Below are 16,478 nucleotides of genomic sequence, written 5' to 3'. Positions count from 1 at the left end.
ATGCTAACTAGGTCATCAACACCTTGGATTTGGGAGAAAAAACAAGAAAACGCATACTGCCGACTAAAAAAAGAGTTAATTCAGAATCCCATTTGGCGCTTTATAATCCAAACTTGGAGACACAGGTGCACACACATGCTAGTAAAAATTATTTGGGACCTATTTTGCTACAAAACCAAAAGGATGGAAATATGAAACCAGTAGTTTATATGAGCCAGCAGTTAATGCAATGCGTTAAGGTTGACTTGGTTAAAGAAAGATTTGACCTGCAGGAGTATGACTTTGAAGTAGTTTATAGACCTGGAACTCAGATGCGTCATGTGGATGCTTTAAGTAGGAAACCAGTGGTAGTCAACTTAGTACAAGATGCAGCTGGGATATATTGTGCTCATCTTGAAGATGAACAGTGTGATTTACGGAGGCGACAAATTGCTGAAGGCACGGCCAACAATTCCTATAAACTAATTGACAACAAAGTTTGCAAAGAGGTCAATAATGTTCTTAAGATTATTGTTCCAAAGGATGCTCGTTGGAGGTTAATAAAGCAATACCACGATGATAATGGACGTCCTGGTCTTCCTCGAACCATCGATGCCATTACCCAAAAATATTGGTTTTTACATTTAAAGCAGGTCGTGACCAAATATGTTAACTCATGTATAGAGTGTCAATACGTGAAGACTCCGAAAGGAAAACGAAGAGGTTATTTATATCCGATAACGAAAATTGATAAACCTTTCCATACCTTACATCTGGACCACTTAGGGCCATTTTGTAAAAGTCAAAATAATAACAACTATTTATTAGTTGTGGTTGACGCATTTACCAAATTTACTTGGTTGGAAGCCGTGAGGGATACCAGCACAAGACCTGTCATCGACTGTTTAAAGCTTCCAATCAAATTTTGTGGACACCCCACGCGCATAATTACGGATCGAAGCAGAGGCTTCACAAGTAAGGAAATGAACGAGTTCTGCAAACTTGAAAATATTAAGCATGTGCTCAACGCTATCGCAAGTTCCAGAAGCAATGATCAAGTGGAAAGATTTAACCAAACAATTCTAAATGCGCTTATGACAATGGTCGGTAATGATCACAGTTCTTGGAAAACAAAAATTGTCGAGGTACAGCGTGGCATTAATATGTGTTTGAATTCAAGTACCGGAAAATCTCCAGCCGAACTTTTGTACGGGTTTCGACCGCGGCTCAAATACGACATAGAATTAACAGATATCACAGTAAGCACGAATAGACTAGAAACTTTACATAATAATCGGGTTAACGCTTTGGGTAAATAGAGCTCGAATAAAGAAGCGAGCGTTCGTGTTGTGTCGCAGACTATTCTATACGTTTTGTAATTTATATCTTATTTCTGAATACAGTTTAATATTGATAAAAGTAGTTTTAATATAATGCGCCTTATTTACAGTTAATAATAAAAGCAATAATACTCGGTTTTAAAATTAAAGGTATAAAATAATGAATAATATACTTACGTTCATTCGTAAGTTTTATTATGTAGCAAAAAGTGTGCAATAATATATTAAAATATATTTTAGAATAATTTTTATTCTCTTACCGTTTCTTAGATCCAAAAATTAAAATAATGAGCCTTTTACAAAGGCTCTCCTGAAGATGGTATTATAATAAATCACTTTTTAATAATATTTCGATTCGTTTTATTCAAAAAAGTTACCTTTCATCGATGCTAAGCGATGAATTAAGCAACTTTCACATGTAAAAAAACTTTCGTGGTAATAGTTTAGAAAATTCTGAGACGAAATTGTGCGAAAAAAAGTTAATATTAAAATGGAAAAAAACAACAATTTCAACTTTCTACTAGAAATTAGAAACTAGTAGATTCATTGAAAGACGTCAGTCTGGAGAAAATAGCTGAAAAAACATGGTCTATATCTTTAACTGCTCTTTTTGCTGCTATTCAAAAAAGTGATTTTATGGTACAGTAGTTGCGCGACATTAGAGAATCTGCTGATGATTTCTTTTTTTCGCAGTGAAATTTGTGCTCCAAGAGTTCTGCATGGAGTGAAGCGTACTTCAGAATCACAGTATTCCTTCCATGCATTGATTTCTTAGTCGGAAATTTGACGGAAGGATTCCTTGACAACGAACATGTTTTATCGAGCTCCAACTTCTCCTTCCAGGATTTCCTGATATAAGTAAAACAGATGAGCTAGACAACTTAAAGCATCATACTTACGAAGATAAGATGACATCAAGGGCAGTGAAGGTAGAATTTAGGTTGTTGAAAGATCAATCCAAACCATGAAAATAATCAAAACTTTACCTTGAAGTGTAATGGGTCGGGGAGATTAAGTTTACTCCCTAGGATCCCCATTTACTGGGATATTACTGTCGATCTTGAACACGTCATAGACATCTTATTAAATAACAAAGTCTAGACGATTATTTTTCTGATAAGAGTGCTATTGAAAAAAAATACATCTTATGTTAACGTTTGTACTACATTATATCTACGCAGATGAAAATAAACTAAAATAACTTCAGAATAATCTCTAATTTTTTCCAATTTTCTCCAAATTCTCCAACATTCATTTTTTATCATATTCATTAAACTCATTTCCAATATAACGAACCGATATAAACACCTTCTGTTTAAAAATTCCGTTTAAGCAAGATTTTGTGCAAAGAGCAACATTGTAAGAGAACGAAATTCCTCTAAGCAATTTACGTCTTGCAAAATCAAGGAATCTTCAGTGAGCCCAGTGTTGATATATCCAACAACTGGAGACCTCTACTATGAGGATACTGAAGGATCAAATGCGCCTCACTCAAGTTTAATAATCGTTATATTTTACAAAATATATAAGTTCAAATTTTTCTTTCCATTTAATTTCTATTACCAAAGCTAGCCGAAGGCTAAATTGATTATAATAATTTTTGCAATAAATGCAGATTTTATCAGCTTAACCAATTCCACAATTCCCCAATAATAATTTTTTAACTTTTGCTATTGTATTAACAAATTATTTTACCTTAATACCATCCGGTACAAAGACGGCTTACTAATAATAATATCCTGGATCACTTCTCTCTGTAAATTTGACGAAAAGACCGCGTATCCCTTCCAAGAATAATTTTTAAATACGGTCTCGTTGTTATCGTAACGAACTCTAAAATTCTCCTGGGTATGACCGTCTTCGATTTCGTATTGGTACTGATAGAGCGTGGGGAAGTAGTGAGCCTAGAAAATTATTTATTTTAATTTTTCATTTTATTTTTCCTTACTAATTAATTACTTACTTGTAAAGGTTCTTTGCAGGTTCTTCCCGTTACTCTCGTTTGGCAAAGACATTGTCCAGTTTGTTTATTACATGTGTTGCTTATGGATCCACCAACGTCACAACCACAATCTATAATATAAATAAAATCAATAGTTTAATGGATGTATATTAATACATTTTTAGAGTTATGTACCAATAGGAACTTAAAAGAAAATAGTTATGGAGTCTTAAAAGAAATTAGTTATGGTGATCGTAGTAAAGTCTCCTAATAGCATAATACATTCCATAAATATTCATTAATGATTGTTCACATAGGCGTTAATAAATTTGATCGCTCTGAGTTAAGCATGAATAATATACCTGCAATTTGAATATATCTGGAATATTTAACGAATATTAGTTATCATTTCTCAATTTCTGTCATTTCAAAATCTACGAAATGAGAAGGCAGAAAGAAATGGCAAAAAGTAAGTTGGGCGATACGGTGGGCACCTAAGACACCAGGGAAATTGGATCTCTTCACAAATGGACTTTAAGTCTCTCATCTCTTGTATTTGGAAATTTAATGGATTGGTCAAGGTGATAATTCTGGTTTAAAAATTGTTTGAGATACAACAAACGTTGTTATATGAAATTATACAATTAAGAACAAACATACGAAGACGAAAATCCAAGACCATCGTTCTACAAATGTCTTATTTTCAAAAACTTATACACTAACCACAATGTACCATCGTGTCCGAAAAAAACTGGGACATTAAAATTTAGGTAGAGAATTGTCTCCTGGTCTATTACAGTAAATCGCATTCTTTGGGTATGGTATGCATTTTACGCATTATGAATTTTTGGAGTCCTAATAATTATATATTTAAAAAATAATATTGATACAAAACATTTTTATTTTTCGATATTTATTTTTATTTGGAACACATTATATTATTATAAATAAACCAAAACTAACTAATATTATCTTTTTTGATGATATGGAATAAAAAATTATTAATACTTAATAAGCAAGTACTTATCAATTACAGCTTGCAAACGTCGTGGCTTACTTAAAATTAAGTTTCTGGATTCTGGTATATTCGGTTATCTGGTCCCATGCGTCATCTATCTTTAGGCGTAATTCATTCTGATTTCTAGGCCTACAGTTAGGTATGTTTATACATATATTTTGCCATTTTACCCCAAACGTTCTCAATGGTGTTGATTGAACTTGAATTCGTCTACATAGATTTGTACTATACGGACTGTATGTATAGAAGCATTATCATGTTGAAAGATAAAATTTTGCCCTTAGACTACACCAACCGATGGCCTCATAACATTGTTCAGGATATTGCAATATCCTAAGGCATCAAGCCTTCCTTGCACACCAAACGCCTGGTCCTCTGAAACTAATCCAGGACCAAACGTTTATATACTAAAACGTCCACTTTGATTAGTCTTATGTGTATATATTTCATCATATCTGGTATTAGAAGGCCTGTAAACGCGGATTTTGCCATTATTGCACGATTGAAAGGTGTTTTTCATCCGAAAATATTAGCCTTTCCCATATGTTGTTTTGGTGTGCATATTGATGGGCACATTCTAATCTTCTCTGTTTGTTTGCTTCAGTCAAAAATATTTTATTTATTGCACAGCATCTCTTAACTTGCTTTTATTGCTGTTTCAAACGGATTGTTTCTTAGAAAGCCAACTGACTCTCTATCTTGAATGTCGTTTGAAATTTTTGGTCGCCCAGAACCTAGATTTCTTACAATAGCTCCATATTCTGCCATTTTTGCCTTAGCTAAGGAAATGGTATTTTTACTACTGCCCAATTCTTCTGCGATTCGAGTTCTTATAGGAACTGCAGCCATCAGACGAGCGTATATTATCGTTTTTTGTTGAGGAGATAATGCGGGCATTTTAAAAGAACGATTTTGTTGACGCGGCTGTCACAAAATTAAATTAACTTTGACAACATCAAAATATATTATTCTAATAGACCAAGTGACTTAGGAGATTTTGCTGTCCTAGTTTTTTTCCGGCACGGTCGTACTTCGCCCACTGAGTGGCAAGATGCGAATGTGCAGCTAACAATATTTACATTCATTAGCTAAAAAAAATTGTAGTAAGGGTTAAGTGTGTCAGAAGTAAATCCTAATTAGTGCAGTCAGTTTAATGAATCACTAAGAATCCCTTTTTAAATTTTGTTTATCAATAGGATAAGTAAAAAAAATTAATTTATAAAGGGGGATTCATATGAAATGTTTGAGAGCCGTATGTAACCGAATGAAAGAGCCGTATCAGTTGCTATTGATCCTGCAGATCTTAAAGCAGAGGCATTAAAATATAATCCTAAAGTTTTTATATATTTCGTTATTGATATTATTGTTGTAGGTGATTAAATTTAAGCACCTACAACAATAGGAAGAAAAACTGCCTTCAGAATTTCTTTTATTTCTCTTTCAATTTAGAGACCTTTTCCAGATAGGTCAATTGCCTATGTTGGTTGTTTTTAAATTTATGAATAATTTGACTATTACATACAATAGAAAAAAATATGCCCACTAAGCTGTATACGTAAACCAGAAGATTTGTTGGGTTGAATAACATGTTCTTTTATCTTTTTTTTCCAAGTTTGCGTATTGATTTCCCGATATAGGTGGATGTACAGGGGTGTCCCAAATTCGAGGGTGACCATTGGGATCTGGGAAACCGTAAGAGTTACGGGGTCGGGTCAATAGAGGCAAAGTTACGCAATTTAGAGCCTAATAAAATGACGCTTAAAAAATTTTAAAATTCCGGATACTTCCGTAGTTATTCGAAAAAAATCCAAAATTGTCAAAATCGTTTTTACCTTCTACCGACTTTATTTAAAGAGACATGGGAAAACTAAAAACAGTTTTTCATTGCCACTTTTTATGTCCTGCAACACGACGCAAAAAAAAAATTAATGCGACGTTTCGTTTTTTTTTCGATCATCTTTATTTTTTCGTTATGGGCGCCATATTAAATTTTCTCATTTTTAAAAATTATTTTTAATTGCCTTTAAAATAAGGTATCGCACTTGCATGTCCGATTACTGCTTCTAGTACTTCCTATAAAAACTCCATGAGTGCAAGAGAGAAAGATGTTTCAATGGGATTTTCAAGTAAATTGATTTTATATAAACTGAAGCTATAAAATACTCTGTATTTCATATAGTTTTTTTTAACCAATTCAATGAAAATGTGTCAATTGAATACACGGTATTTCATAACTTTGGTTCATATATAAAACAGAGTTGATAATAATTTCCCAGATAAACTTGTTAACAAATCCCATTGATATAATCCTATTGAGTTCTTATGGGACGAACTAGAAGGAGTAATCGGATATGCAGGTGCGATACCTCAGAAAATCCAATATGACGCCCATACAAAAAAATTAAGGTGATGATGATCGAGAAAAAACGAAACGTCAGATTAATTTTTTCTTTGCATCATGTTGTTGGACATAAAAAGTGGCAATGAAAAACTGTTTTAAGTTTTCTAAAAAAAAATTTTTTTTAACTTTGCCTCCATTTAACCGAGCCCGTAACTCTTACGGTTTCCGAGATCCAAATGATCACCCTCGAATTTGGGACACCCTGTACAGTCAACCTCAATCAAACCTAGTCAGGGCACCTAAGGAGGCAAACTCCAAATTCTCCTTCGAAAGAGTTGATTGAGAGGCTAAAACTTACGGTCATTTTCAAAAATGACCTTTTAGTTTCATTCGATTTTACAAATTTATTTACATTATCTCGGCAAGAAACAATGTGCCGTAGTGCCACAGTGATTCTCACGTATAGATAAAGGTAAACTTAGTTACGTTTTGTGCATTTTGTCTTTTTCAAAATTTCTTAATTTTTATCAATATATTTTGTCAAACAACGGGCCTAGCAATGGGCCATCCTCTTTCTTCCTTCTTAGCTGACCTTTTTCAAAATCATCTTGAATCGATTATTACCCCTCTACTAGCTGACAAAAAAGTTAGACAATGGGTCCGATAGGTGGATGATAGCCATAATTTAGACTGAAAATTCACAACCAAATATTATTTTAGATCTCCTAAATAACTTACACCCCAACATTAAATTCACTATCGAAATAGAAGCAAATAACTGCATTAACTGCAAATTTATCGAAAATCGACTCATAATGACCACATTATTCCATTTAATTCGAATGATCTTTACTCCCACAAAATGTCAGCTCTTAATTGCTATGTGTACAGAGCTCTTAACACCCTTTTAAACCCTTTTAACTATAATAAAGAAATCAACGCTATATAACATGAAACAAGAATAAAAGAACATCTTAATGAACCCAACAAATCTTCTTTTGGGTTACGTATACAGGTGAGTGGGCATAGTTTTTCTATTGTACTACAATAGCAAGATTTAACAGAAATAATTTATCCCATGGAGGTCTATGATAATGTCTACAATCACCGATTTTTCACCAGTAACTAAGTTTGATAACTTATGATCTGAAAAAGTTTTTGAATTTTCCATCGTTCACCATAAGTTATAAGACCTCTATATTGTTTGTGTTTATAGAACACCTGAAGCTGATGTACAGACTTTCTGTCTACTTCTAAGCTTGCTAGAATCCATGCCTCTAAAAAGTAAATTAATTTTGTGTGGCGACCTTAATATTGACTACTCCAGTGTGTGTGTTGCTCAAGAATCTCTTCAGTCTATTTTCGATTCAATGGGTTTTTTAATGCGTGTAAATTCACCAACCAGAATAACTAAAAATAGTTCCACCACCATTGACTATATCGTGTCATCTTTTACTCTGAACTTCGTTGATTGTACTGTTCTCAATTCAGGTTTTTCTGACCATGAAGCTGTATTGGCCAGATTTACTATTGACACTTTAAGCAAAAATAATTTTCGTAAATTAAGCCGTATTTTTGTAAAAAAAATTTTTTGAAGTTCAAGAATCTATGCCAAACAGCTGACTGGAGTCTTATCTCTGATAATATCGATGGTAAGTTTTCTAGATTTGTAAGGACCTTGTCAAGTATTGCGAATAAGTCCTTTCCTTATAGACCCATCAAAATTAAGCATCATAAACCCTGGTCCACCAAAGGCTTACGTGTGTCTGCAAGGAACATGCGCTCTTTATCATACCTAAACAAATTTTCGGACACCATATTTTTTCATAAATATGTAAGGCTATACAGGAAATTGTATCGAAAATCAATAAAAGCCGCAAAAGATATTTATTATAATAACAGGCTGGCTAATTCTGGTAACGTTGCTAAAGAAACATGGTCTATTGTTAACGAATTCAGAAATAAGCCATCTTCGACTAGCATACTATCCCCTCTTCACCTGAGAATCTTAACGATTACTTTGTAAACGTGGTTAAAAACCTAATGACTACTTTAACACCTTCTCATGATCCACTTTCATATCTCTCTAATGAAAACTTACATAGTTTCTTTTTTACCCCTGTACTAATAACAGAGCTTCAAAGTACAATAAATGAAATAAGAAACAAATTATCATCTGGTACAGATGGTCTTACTCTAAAAATGTTCTCAAATCTGCCTGATAACACCTTAAACCATCTAAAAAACCTAATTAACAAATCATTTCAAAATGAGGTCTTTCCTAACTGCCTTAAGACTGCAATAATTATTCCCTTGCATAAAGGAGGAGACAAAGAGCAAGCTTCAAATTATCGTCCAATCGCTCTCCGTCCAACATTATCGAAGATCAGAGAAAGATTGGTTAAAAAAAGGCTATTATCATTCCTGTTTAAATATAAAATACTAACTCCCCATCAATTTGGCTTCTTGAGTAATAAATGCACTAATGATGCTATGTTCTCCCTTTTTAACAGTGTTTACTCCAGTATAAACAATCATCATTCAACAGCAACTATTTTCTGTGATTTCTCCAAGGCTTTTGATTGTGTAAACCATACTATCTTAATCAACAAATTACAGCACTTTGGGTTCAGAGGAACGCCTTTCGAATAGTTTAAGTCATATCTTAGCTACAGAAGTCAGCTTGTAAAGGTTGATACGACCATGTCTTCTAGCAGACCAGTAGAATGTGGGGTACCTCAAGGTTCAGTTCTGGGCCCAATTCTGTTTCTGCTGTTTATTAATGATATGAACCATCTTAACATTAGCGGCAAAATCTGTCTCTTAGCCTATGATACTAGCTTTACATGGAGCAATCCGGATGTTGCGGCACTTCATGCAACTATTGCTAAAGACCTTATCAACATTAAATCGTGGTGCGATTCGAATCTTCTCTGCTTAAACATCTCAAAAACTAAAGTCTTATCTTATAAAGGTACTATCCAACCATTTGTACTTAGCAACACCAGCTTGAACGTTGTTAAATCTGTGAAATTTTTGGGACTTATTGTTGACAGCTCCTTGAAGTGGGAATTACATATCGATGTTTTATCTAAAAAATTAAGTTCAGCTTGTTTTGCCATAAGATCAGTTTCCAGGGAATTAAATCTTTCGTCACCAAGAACAGTGTATGCCCTTTTTGAGTCCCATCTTCGTTACGCCCTTCCATTCTGGGGCACATGCTGTGTGAGTCAGTTTGAGCATATTTTTAAACTACAAAAGAGAGCGGTTCGCTATTTACTAGGACTTGATAGTCGAGCTCACTGCCAAGAAATGGTTAAAAGATTTAAAATTTTAACTCTTCCATCTTTATTCATTCTTGAATCTATTTGCTTGGTTCGCAAGCATATATCAGAAATTCCTAATAGACCATCTCGCAATTATCCACTTCGAAACGCAGAGCATGATCTTTATGTGCCAATCCCAAGGTTAGAATTAATAAAAAGCTCTATTCTTTACGGAGCTAAAAAAATGCACAATCATCTGCCTTTGGGAATTAAATCATTGACATCTTTTCCTCGATTTCGCAATGCTTTGAAATCATTTTTACTGAAGAGAGCTGTATATGCAGTAGATGATTTTTTTTAATATTAATTTTTTAATTATCATGCACGCACTGGCTAAGTATTACATTTTTTACGATGTAGAATAGCAATATTTTGTATTGCTAAATTTCTATAAATTTTTTTTTTACTTTTTAAACACTGTTTTTGTTACTTTTTTTTACTTTTTTTATTTTACTTTCTTGTTACTATTTTTATTTACTTTCCTATTTTCTTACTTTTTACATTTAGTATAAGAAATTTGACCAGGTACATTTATGTCTTTTGTACCCAGTTTTGTATATATTTATTTTGTACTTGTATTTTGGTTTCTATATTTGTGTGTTTTACTTTTTATGTACAGCTTTGTCTATAAAATTTTTTAAATTTTTTTGACAATAAAGCATATTTGATTGATTGATTGATAATAGTCAAATTATTCAAAAATTTAAAAAAAAAACAGCATAGGGAATGAACCTATCTGGAGAAGCTCTAAATTGAAAGAGAAATAAAACAAAATTCTGAATGCTTAAATTTAATCGCCTAAATTTTATGCCAATAACCAAATACATAAAAACTTTTTATGATTATGTTTTAATGTCTCTGCCCTAGGATCTTTATTACCTGCAACTGATACGGCTCATAAAATTTCATATTAATACCCCTTTATAATTTACTTTCTTTGACTAATCCTATTGATAAAAAAATGTAAAAAGTGATCATAATGATTAAGTAAATTGACAACACTAAACAACCCTAAAACACTTATGACTCAGTGGGCAAAATACGTGTATGTGTAAAGTGTGTAATTTTTTTTAAATAAGATTATGGTAAGATGATTTTCGCTTTTCATCTATGTTCGTTCTAGTAGAGTTGTCCTTTAACGCGTAAGCAATTTTTAATTTTTTATTGAGGAAAAAGTCCATTCTGAAGTGGAGTCAATATAATATTGAAAAGTTAGTAGGGGAAGTTTTTTCACCACAAATACAATGCTAATCGTCTAATTTCAGGAGTGATGCATTTCGGCAAGTGTTCTTGCCATCATCAGACTAGAGTTATTTAACAAACACACAAATTCTACATAATTACAGTTGCTGAAATACATCACTCCTGAAATTAGAGGATGAGCATTTTATTTGTGGAGAAAAGACTTCCCCTTCTAACTTTTCAATATTGTTAATTTTGTTTAGGTTTAATTTTTACACTTTGTATTCTATAAAGAAATAAGATGGTGATGGCCTACGGCCAAAAGCGTAAGGCTGATAATATATTTCTTACGCTGAATACGTGTTGATGTTCTATTTGACTTTCTTGATAGTCAATTACAGCGTACAACTGACGAAATTCAATCAGGAAATGTTCTTTTTTACCTAATTCTTAACCCAAAATGATGTTTTCACCCACACATCTATTCATAGAATTTCTTCTATATTAATATTTAAAAAATAAATTCATATTAACTGCCTTCAGTTATGCCCCAAATTGTCAGAAACTCTATTTTTTTTGTATTTGTTTAAATGCCTTAAACAATCAGTCAACCTTTACATGATCTTCAGTAATTAGCTATAATTAAACTAAAGTTTAAAATTGTAGAGAAGTTTTTTCTAATATAAAAAAACTAAAATACTAACCCGTGCATCCAAAAAGATTATCTTCTTGTAAATTATAAGTACCATCAACGCATTCGGTACAACCACGCGCAACAACAGAGGGTTTACAAACACACTGGCCATTTTCGGTGTCACACACTTGGATGCCTCCCAATACCCCCGATTTATTGCAGTTGCACTCCTCACACCCTTCGGGGTTTTTGGGGTTTAAGTTCCAAAATAGGGGCCTAAATAAGGACATGAAAAATCTTGTAAATAAAATATTACTGTAAAATATTCTTGACATTTTGTTGAAGGCGCCAGTGTTAGTTCATGAATATGAAGAAATACAGTTTTATGTGTGAAATGAAATTAAGAAGTTTCGTAATAAAGTTTTTTTTCTCAGTTACTTTAACATAATATTTACCGGCATTTGTTGCAGATTCTTCCCTGGACCCTTTCTTTACATTCGCAGAGTTCTCCTACGGGAACCGAGCCACAACCGGCAAATCCGGCAACCACGCCGGCTGGATGACAGTTGCAATCTGAAAAATAAAAAACATAATTGCGAAATTCAATAAGAATAAATAATCAAAATTCTAAGATATATATAGGTTTAAAGGTTTCTGGTTACTTAATCCTGAAGAAGGTAGAAAGCCTACTTACAAAACGTTTCCACTAATACTTAAAATTATTGACACATAATCTTTGGATATAACTGGACTTAATCTAACAAAGTGTTTGCTTTTTGACTTGTAGACACGAACTTAATAAATATACCCGGACTAGGGTTGCTAACCCTCCCGATTTAGGCAGGAGGCTCCCGCTTTTTTATTTGACCCCCCTCCCCCGCGACCTTAAACAAATCTCCCGCTTTTCAGCAAGTAAAAAATACATACGGGATTTTTCCACGTTCTTTCTATTAGTTCATACATGTTTTCTTGAAATTGATAAAATGGATTTTTCTAACAGTTGTGATTTAAGTGATGTGATTGACGTGTTGATGAAGATGATGATGAGCAAGAAAAAAATATCTGCTGCTTGAAACAAATAATTCAAATCAAACCTTCTATTAAAAAAACTAAATGGAATGTAAAGTTTAATAATGAGTAGAGCCAAACTTATTCTTGGATTGTTAGGGGAAAATGTATTTTATAAGCTAAATTTACGAGTTGTGAATTATATTTTACAATAAATTACGGCGGACAAAACGATATAATTAAATACCTGAAAACGGAAAAGACAAGAAAAATTGGACTAAAGGTTCACACGAAAAAAAAAATTGATAATTTTTTTCAAGAAACAATTTTTAGACTTCGCTCAATCGGAATGTACTTTTGGTTTTCACTTTATGAAACATGCTCATGATCAACTGACCGTGTGGGAAAATATAAACGAATAAAATAGGATAAGTATAAACAATTTTTCAAGATTCAAAAATTGCCAAACGTTATTCCTGCGGTAGCACCAAAGCGACAAAACTTGTTACAAACGTTCTTGGCTCAGAATCCGAACATGTTCTATAAAATGACTAGGCAATTTAGATTTGACTCGGCTACTCTGCATACAAACTGATGTGTCAAATAAAGGTAATGTTAAATATAATATTTCCCCTTGTTATAAGATATCTTAAAAAGGACGGTGGTTTATGTACAAATTCTTGAAATTTTATTCGGTTATCTCAGAAAAGTCGGAAGTTATCGTTTATAAATGTTTCGACAGAAGCTGACTTAAATATTTTAAACATTACACATGCCTATTGCGCAGATAACGCTTTCGTAAACTTGGGAAAAAAACAAAGTGTTATTACTGAATTTAAAAAATTAAATCAAAATATTGTTCCTGTTGAATGTGTTTGTCATATCACGCATAATGCCGGGAAGCACGGACAAGTAGCACTTAAGTATGATGTTTAGTCTTTAGTTATTAGGTGTTATAATGAATTTAGTAGTAGCACAAAAGAAGTGAACGAATTTTTCATTTTTTGCAATGAAGAAAGGCCCAATTTATTAAGAACTGCTAATGTTAGAATGCCCCTGAAATATTTTACTCACGTTAAATCTTATTTTCAATCACAAAAACGACCCCCCCCCCACCCCCGCCACTACTGGACATTTTTTTTGAAGATGAGGTTGCTGAAGCCTATTTAGGTAATTAGGCACGTATTAATTATTTCAACGTCTTAAAATTTGTTATTTAAAGATTTTTTCCAGTTCTATCTCAAGGGATTAGTTTTTTGCCAGTGAAAATGTTGCTATGATGAATATATTTATAAAATTAGTTTTGTTTTTGTAAACTACATGCTTTTTTTATAGGTTTATTACTTAATATCGGAGATTCGATGCACAATACAATAACTAACTTAGAATCTAAAAAAATCAATATCAATAGAATTCTTTCATATTATGCAATCATTAAGAGGCTAATTAAAACTAAAAAAATAACAACAATTTTGTGGATCCATAGCGCTTTCTCTATTAAAAAAGTGCGATGATAACACGAAAGTTGGGAGAAGCAGATGTATTTTTGGAGAGAATTATATCTACTTGGAGAAATAGTAGTTAGTTTTTATATACTATAGTAGATATATGTTAAAAACATATTTAAATGAAGTCATGATAATAAGTTTTTAATCACTTACCGCAATGGCTTTGCAAAACTAGCCAAATATGAATATTTTTTTGAAATTTTATAAAGACTTCCATAACGAAGTTAACGAAGATTTACTTTTTGAAGAATATATCGTTACCTTACTTTATTCCCTTTTCAAGAACTTTTGATGTGCTAACTAGAGATCAGCAAAGAGTGGCCTATTTAAAAGAAATAATACTCCCAATTTTTAAAAAATTTGCTGGTTAGCTTTCTTTCTTCCGCATGCAAATGCTATAGGTGAAAGAATTTTTAATTTAATGGGTTTGGCATGGAGAAAAGGGAGAAACAGACTGGATATAAAAACATTAGAAGCTGTGTTAATGGTCAAACATAGTTTTACCCAATCTTGCTAATAATTTGCTAAATTTTTAAGAAAGTATAGTATTGTAGAAATATTATAAAAAAGGTTAAATTTAACCAAAAATATTAGCAATGTTTACTGATATTTTATTTTTGCTATTATATTACAGACATAAGCATATTTAGTGTATCTCACTATTTAGGAAGATTTTATTTTACTAATTTTTTTTGTATTTAATATATTTTTTTGTTTAGTTTAACGTTTTAGAAATATTCTTTCACGTTTTGATTTGTTTCTACTTATTCGTTTTGTCCTCAAAAAATTGGTCAAGAATTTATTACATAGTTTCCAAATAAATTATCTTTATTTCAAGTTTGTTAAAGTTATGTTTTATAAGAACATTCTTATGCTTTTTATCATAAAATTATTTAGGCATGGCACCTCAAAAAAAATTCCTGCGCCTCTATTTATTTTCCCTTAAAATGCACTACCCACCTCCCGCTTTTTAATTTTTAAAATCTGGCAACCCTAACCCGGAGTGCCCATGCAATAAAAAGTAAATGACCACTACCAGGTGGCCGCCATTTTGCGGGATTGTGTCCTTTCGATGTTGGCCACTCTGACAAATTTCAGTTGTGCCAATTGTAGGGAAACAATTAAAGTTTTTGGAAGATTATGTTTACAAAAACAAAATTAAAAGTTACATTTAGTTAAGATAGTAAACGAAATTCGGGAACACACTTTTATTGTCAACGTCAAAAACACTAAGTTAACTCGCCTTGACTGTCGTTTAATTATTTCCAAGGTAAAAACTAACTAAACAATTAAAACTGAATGAAATATCACGAAGCGCGTCCTTTTTAAAACCCGATGGAACAATTTCGAAATATTTAGAATTATCTTCATTGTTTTTGGCGAAAGAGACCAATAATTCTAGGAGAATACTGACAGTCAAAGCAAGCAAGTATACAAATTCTAGAAAATTAAAACTACGGGGATCTACAATAATATAATCTAAATAACCTAAATTGGGGCCAAAATAGGACTCTTGAACAAGATGAACTACTTAAAAACTAAACACTATAAATAAAAATAATAAACTAAATGTAAGTAGAATCCTAAATAAACCCTACGAATCAACTTTAACTACAGAATACTAAAAAAATAGTACAAAAACTAGGAGAATAATTAACGCATTTACATTTTCATAATTTTACGTTGGTTCTAAGATTTTTCTTGTACTTGTTTAAGAATTTCGTTAAAATTTATGAAAGAAAGGAATCCTCACCTAAAATGAGAAAAAGTTTCAATTAACTTGGGATAAATGCATGCACTTTAAAATATGTGTTTTATTATTCTCATAAACCTGAATCCTATATATCCTAATACCATAAACAAGATGATCTTCATTTAAATTTTTGCTTGTGTTTACTTTTAATTGTGTAACAAATTTAGTTAAAAATAAAGGTTATTGCAACCCTATCATTTGGTTTTTATTATAACGATTCCAACAATTCTAATCTCGGTACATATATTTTAACTTAAGCCATATTTTAGCAAGCAAGCGGCTATAAGCGTCTCATGGATATCTCAATGGAGCAATCAAGTCATGACGTCACCGTAAGGCGCTTTAAGCCTGAATCCACATTGATACGTAATTAGGGATCCGTTGGGACCACGTGATTGCCATCAGCCAATAATAGACTTGAAAGGTTTCACGAAGGAAAACACTCAT

The 16,478-nt window shown here is 32.4% G+C and overlaps 1 protein-coding gene across 1 annotated transcript in view; it reads right to left on the bottom strand.

Annotated features, from left to right (window-relative positions):
* Positions 1 to 16,478, bottom strand: part of LOC126739393 (laminin subunit alpha) — a 328,515-nt gene that overhangs the window by 232,789 nt on the left and 79,248 nt on the right. The window contains exons 13-16 of the mRNA XM_050445058.1: positions 12,218 to 12,335; positions 11,833 to 12,038; positions 3,283 to 3,392; positions 3,015 to 3,223 (exon numbers count right to left, since the gene is read on the bottom strand). Coding sequence (XP_050301015.1) covers positions 3,015 to 3,223; positions 3,283 to 3,392; positions 11,833 to 12,038; positions 12,218 to 12,335 — 643 coding nt within the window. The remainder of the gene's footprint in view (positions 1 to 3,014; positions 3,224 to 3,282; positions 3,393 to 11,832; positions 12,039 to 12,217; positions 12,336 to 16,478) is intronic.

This window comes from Anthonomus grandis, chromosome 8, assembly GCF_022605725.1.
Source record: "Anthonomus grandis grandis chromosome 8, icAntGran1.3, whole genome shotgun sequence".
In the NCBI taxonomy this organism is placed as follows: Eukaryota; Metazoa; Arthropoda; class Insecta; order Coleoptera; family Curculionidae; genus Anthonomus; species Anthonomus grandis.
This window is presented reverse-complemented; position numbering and strand designations above follow the sequence as displayed.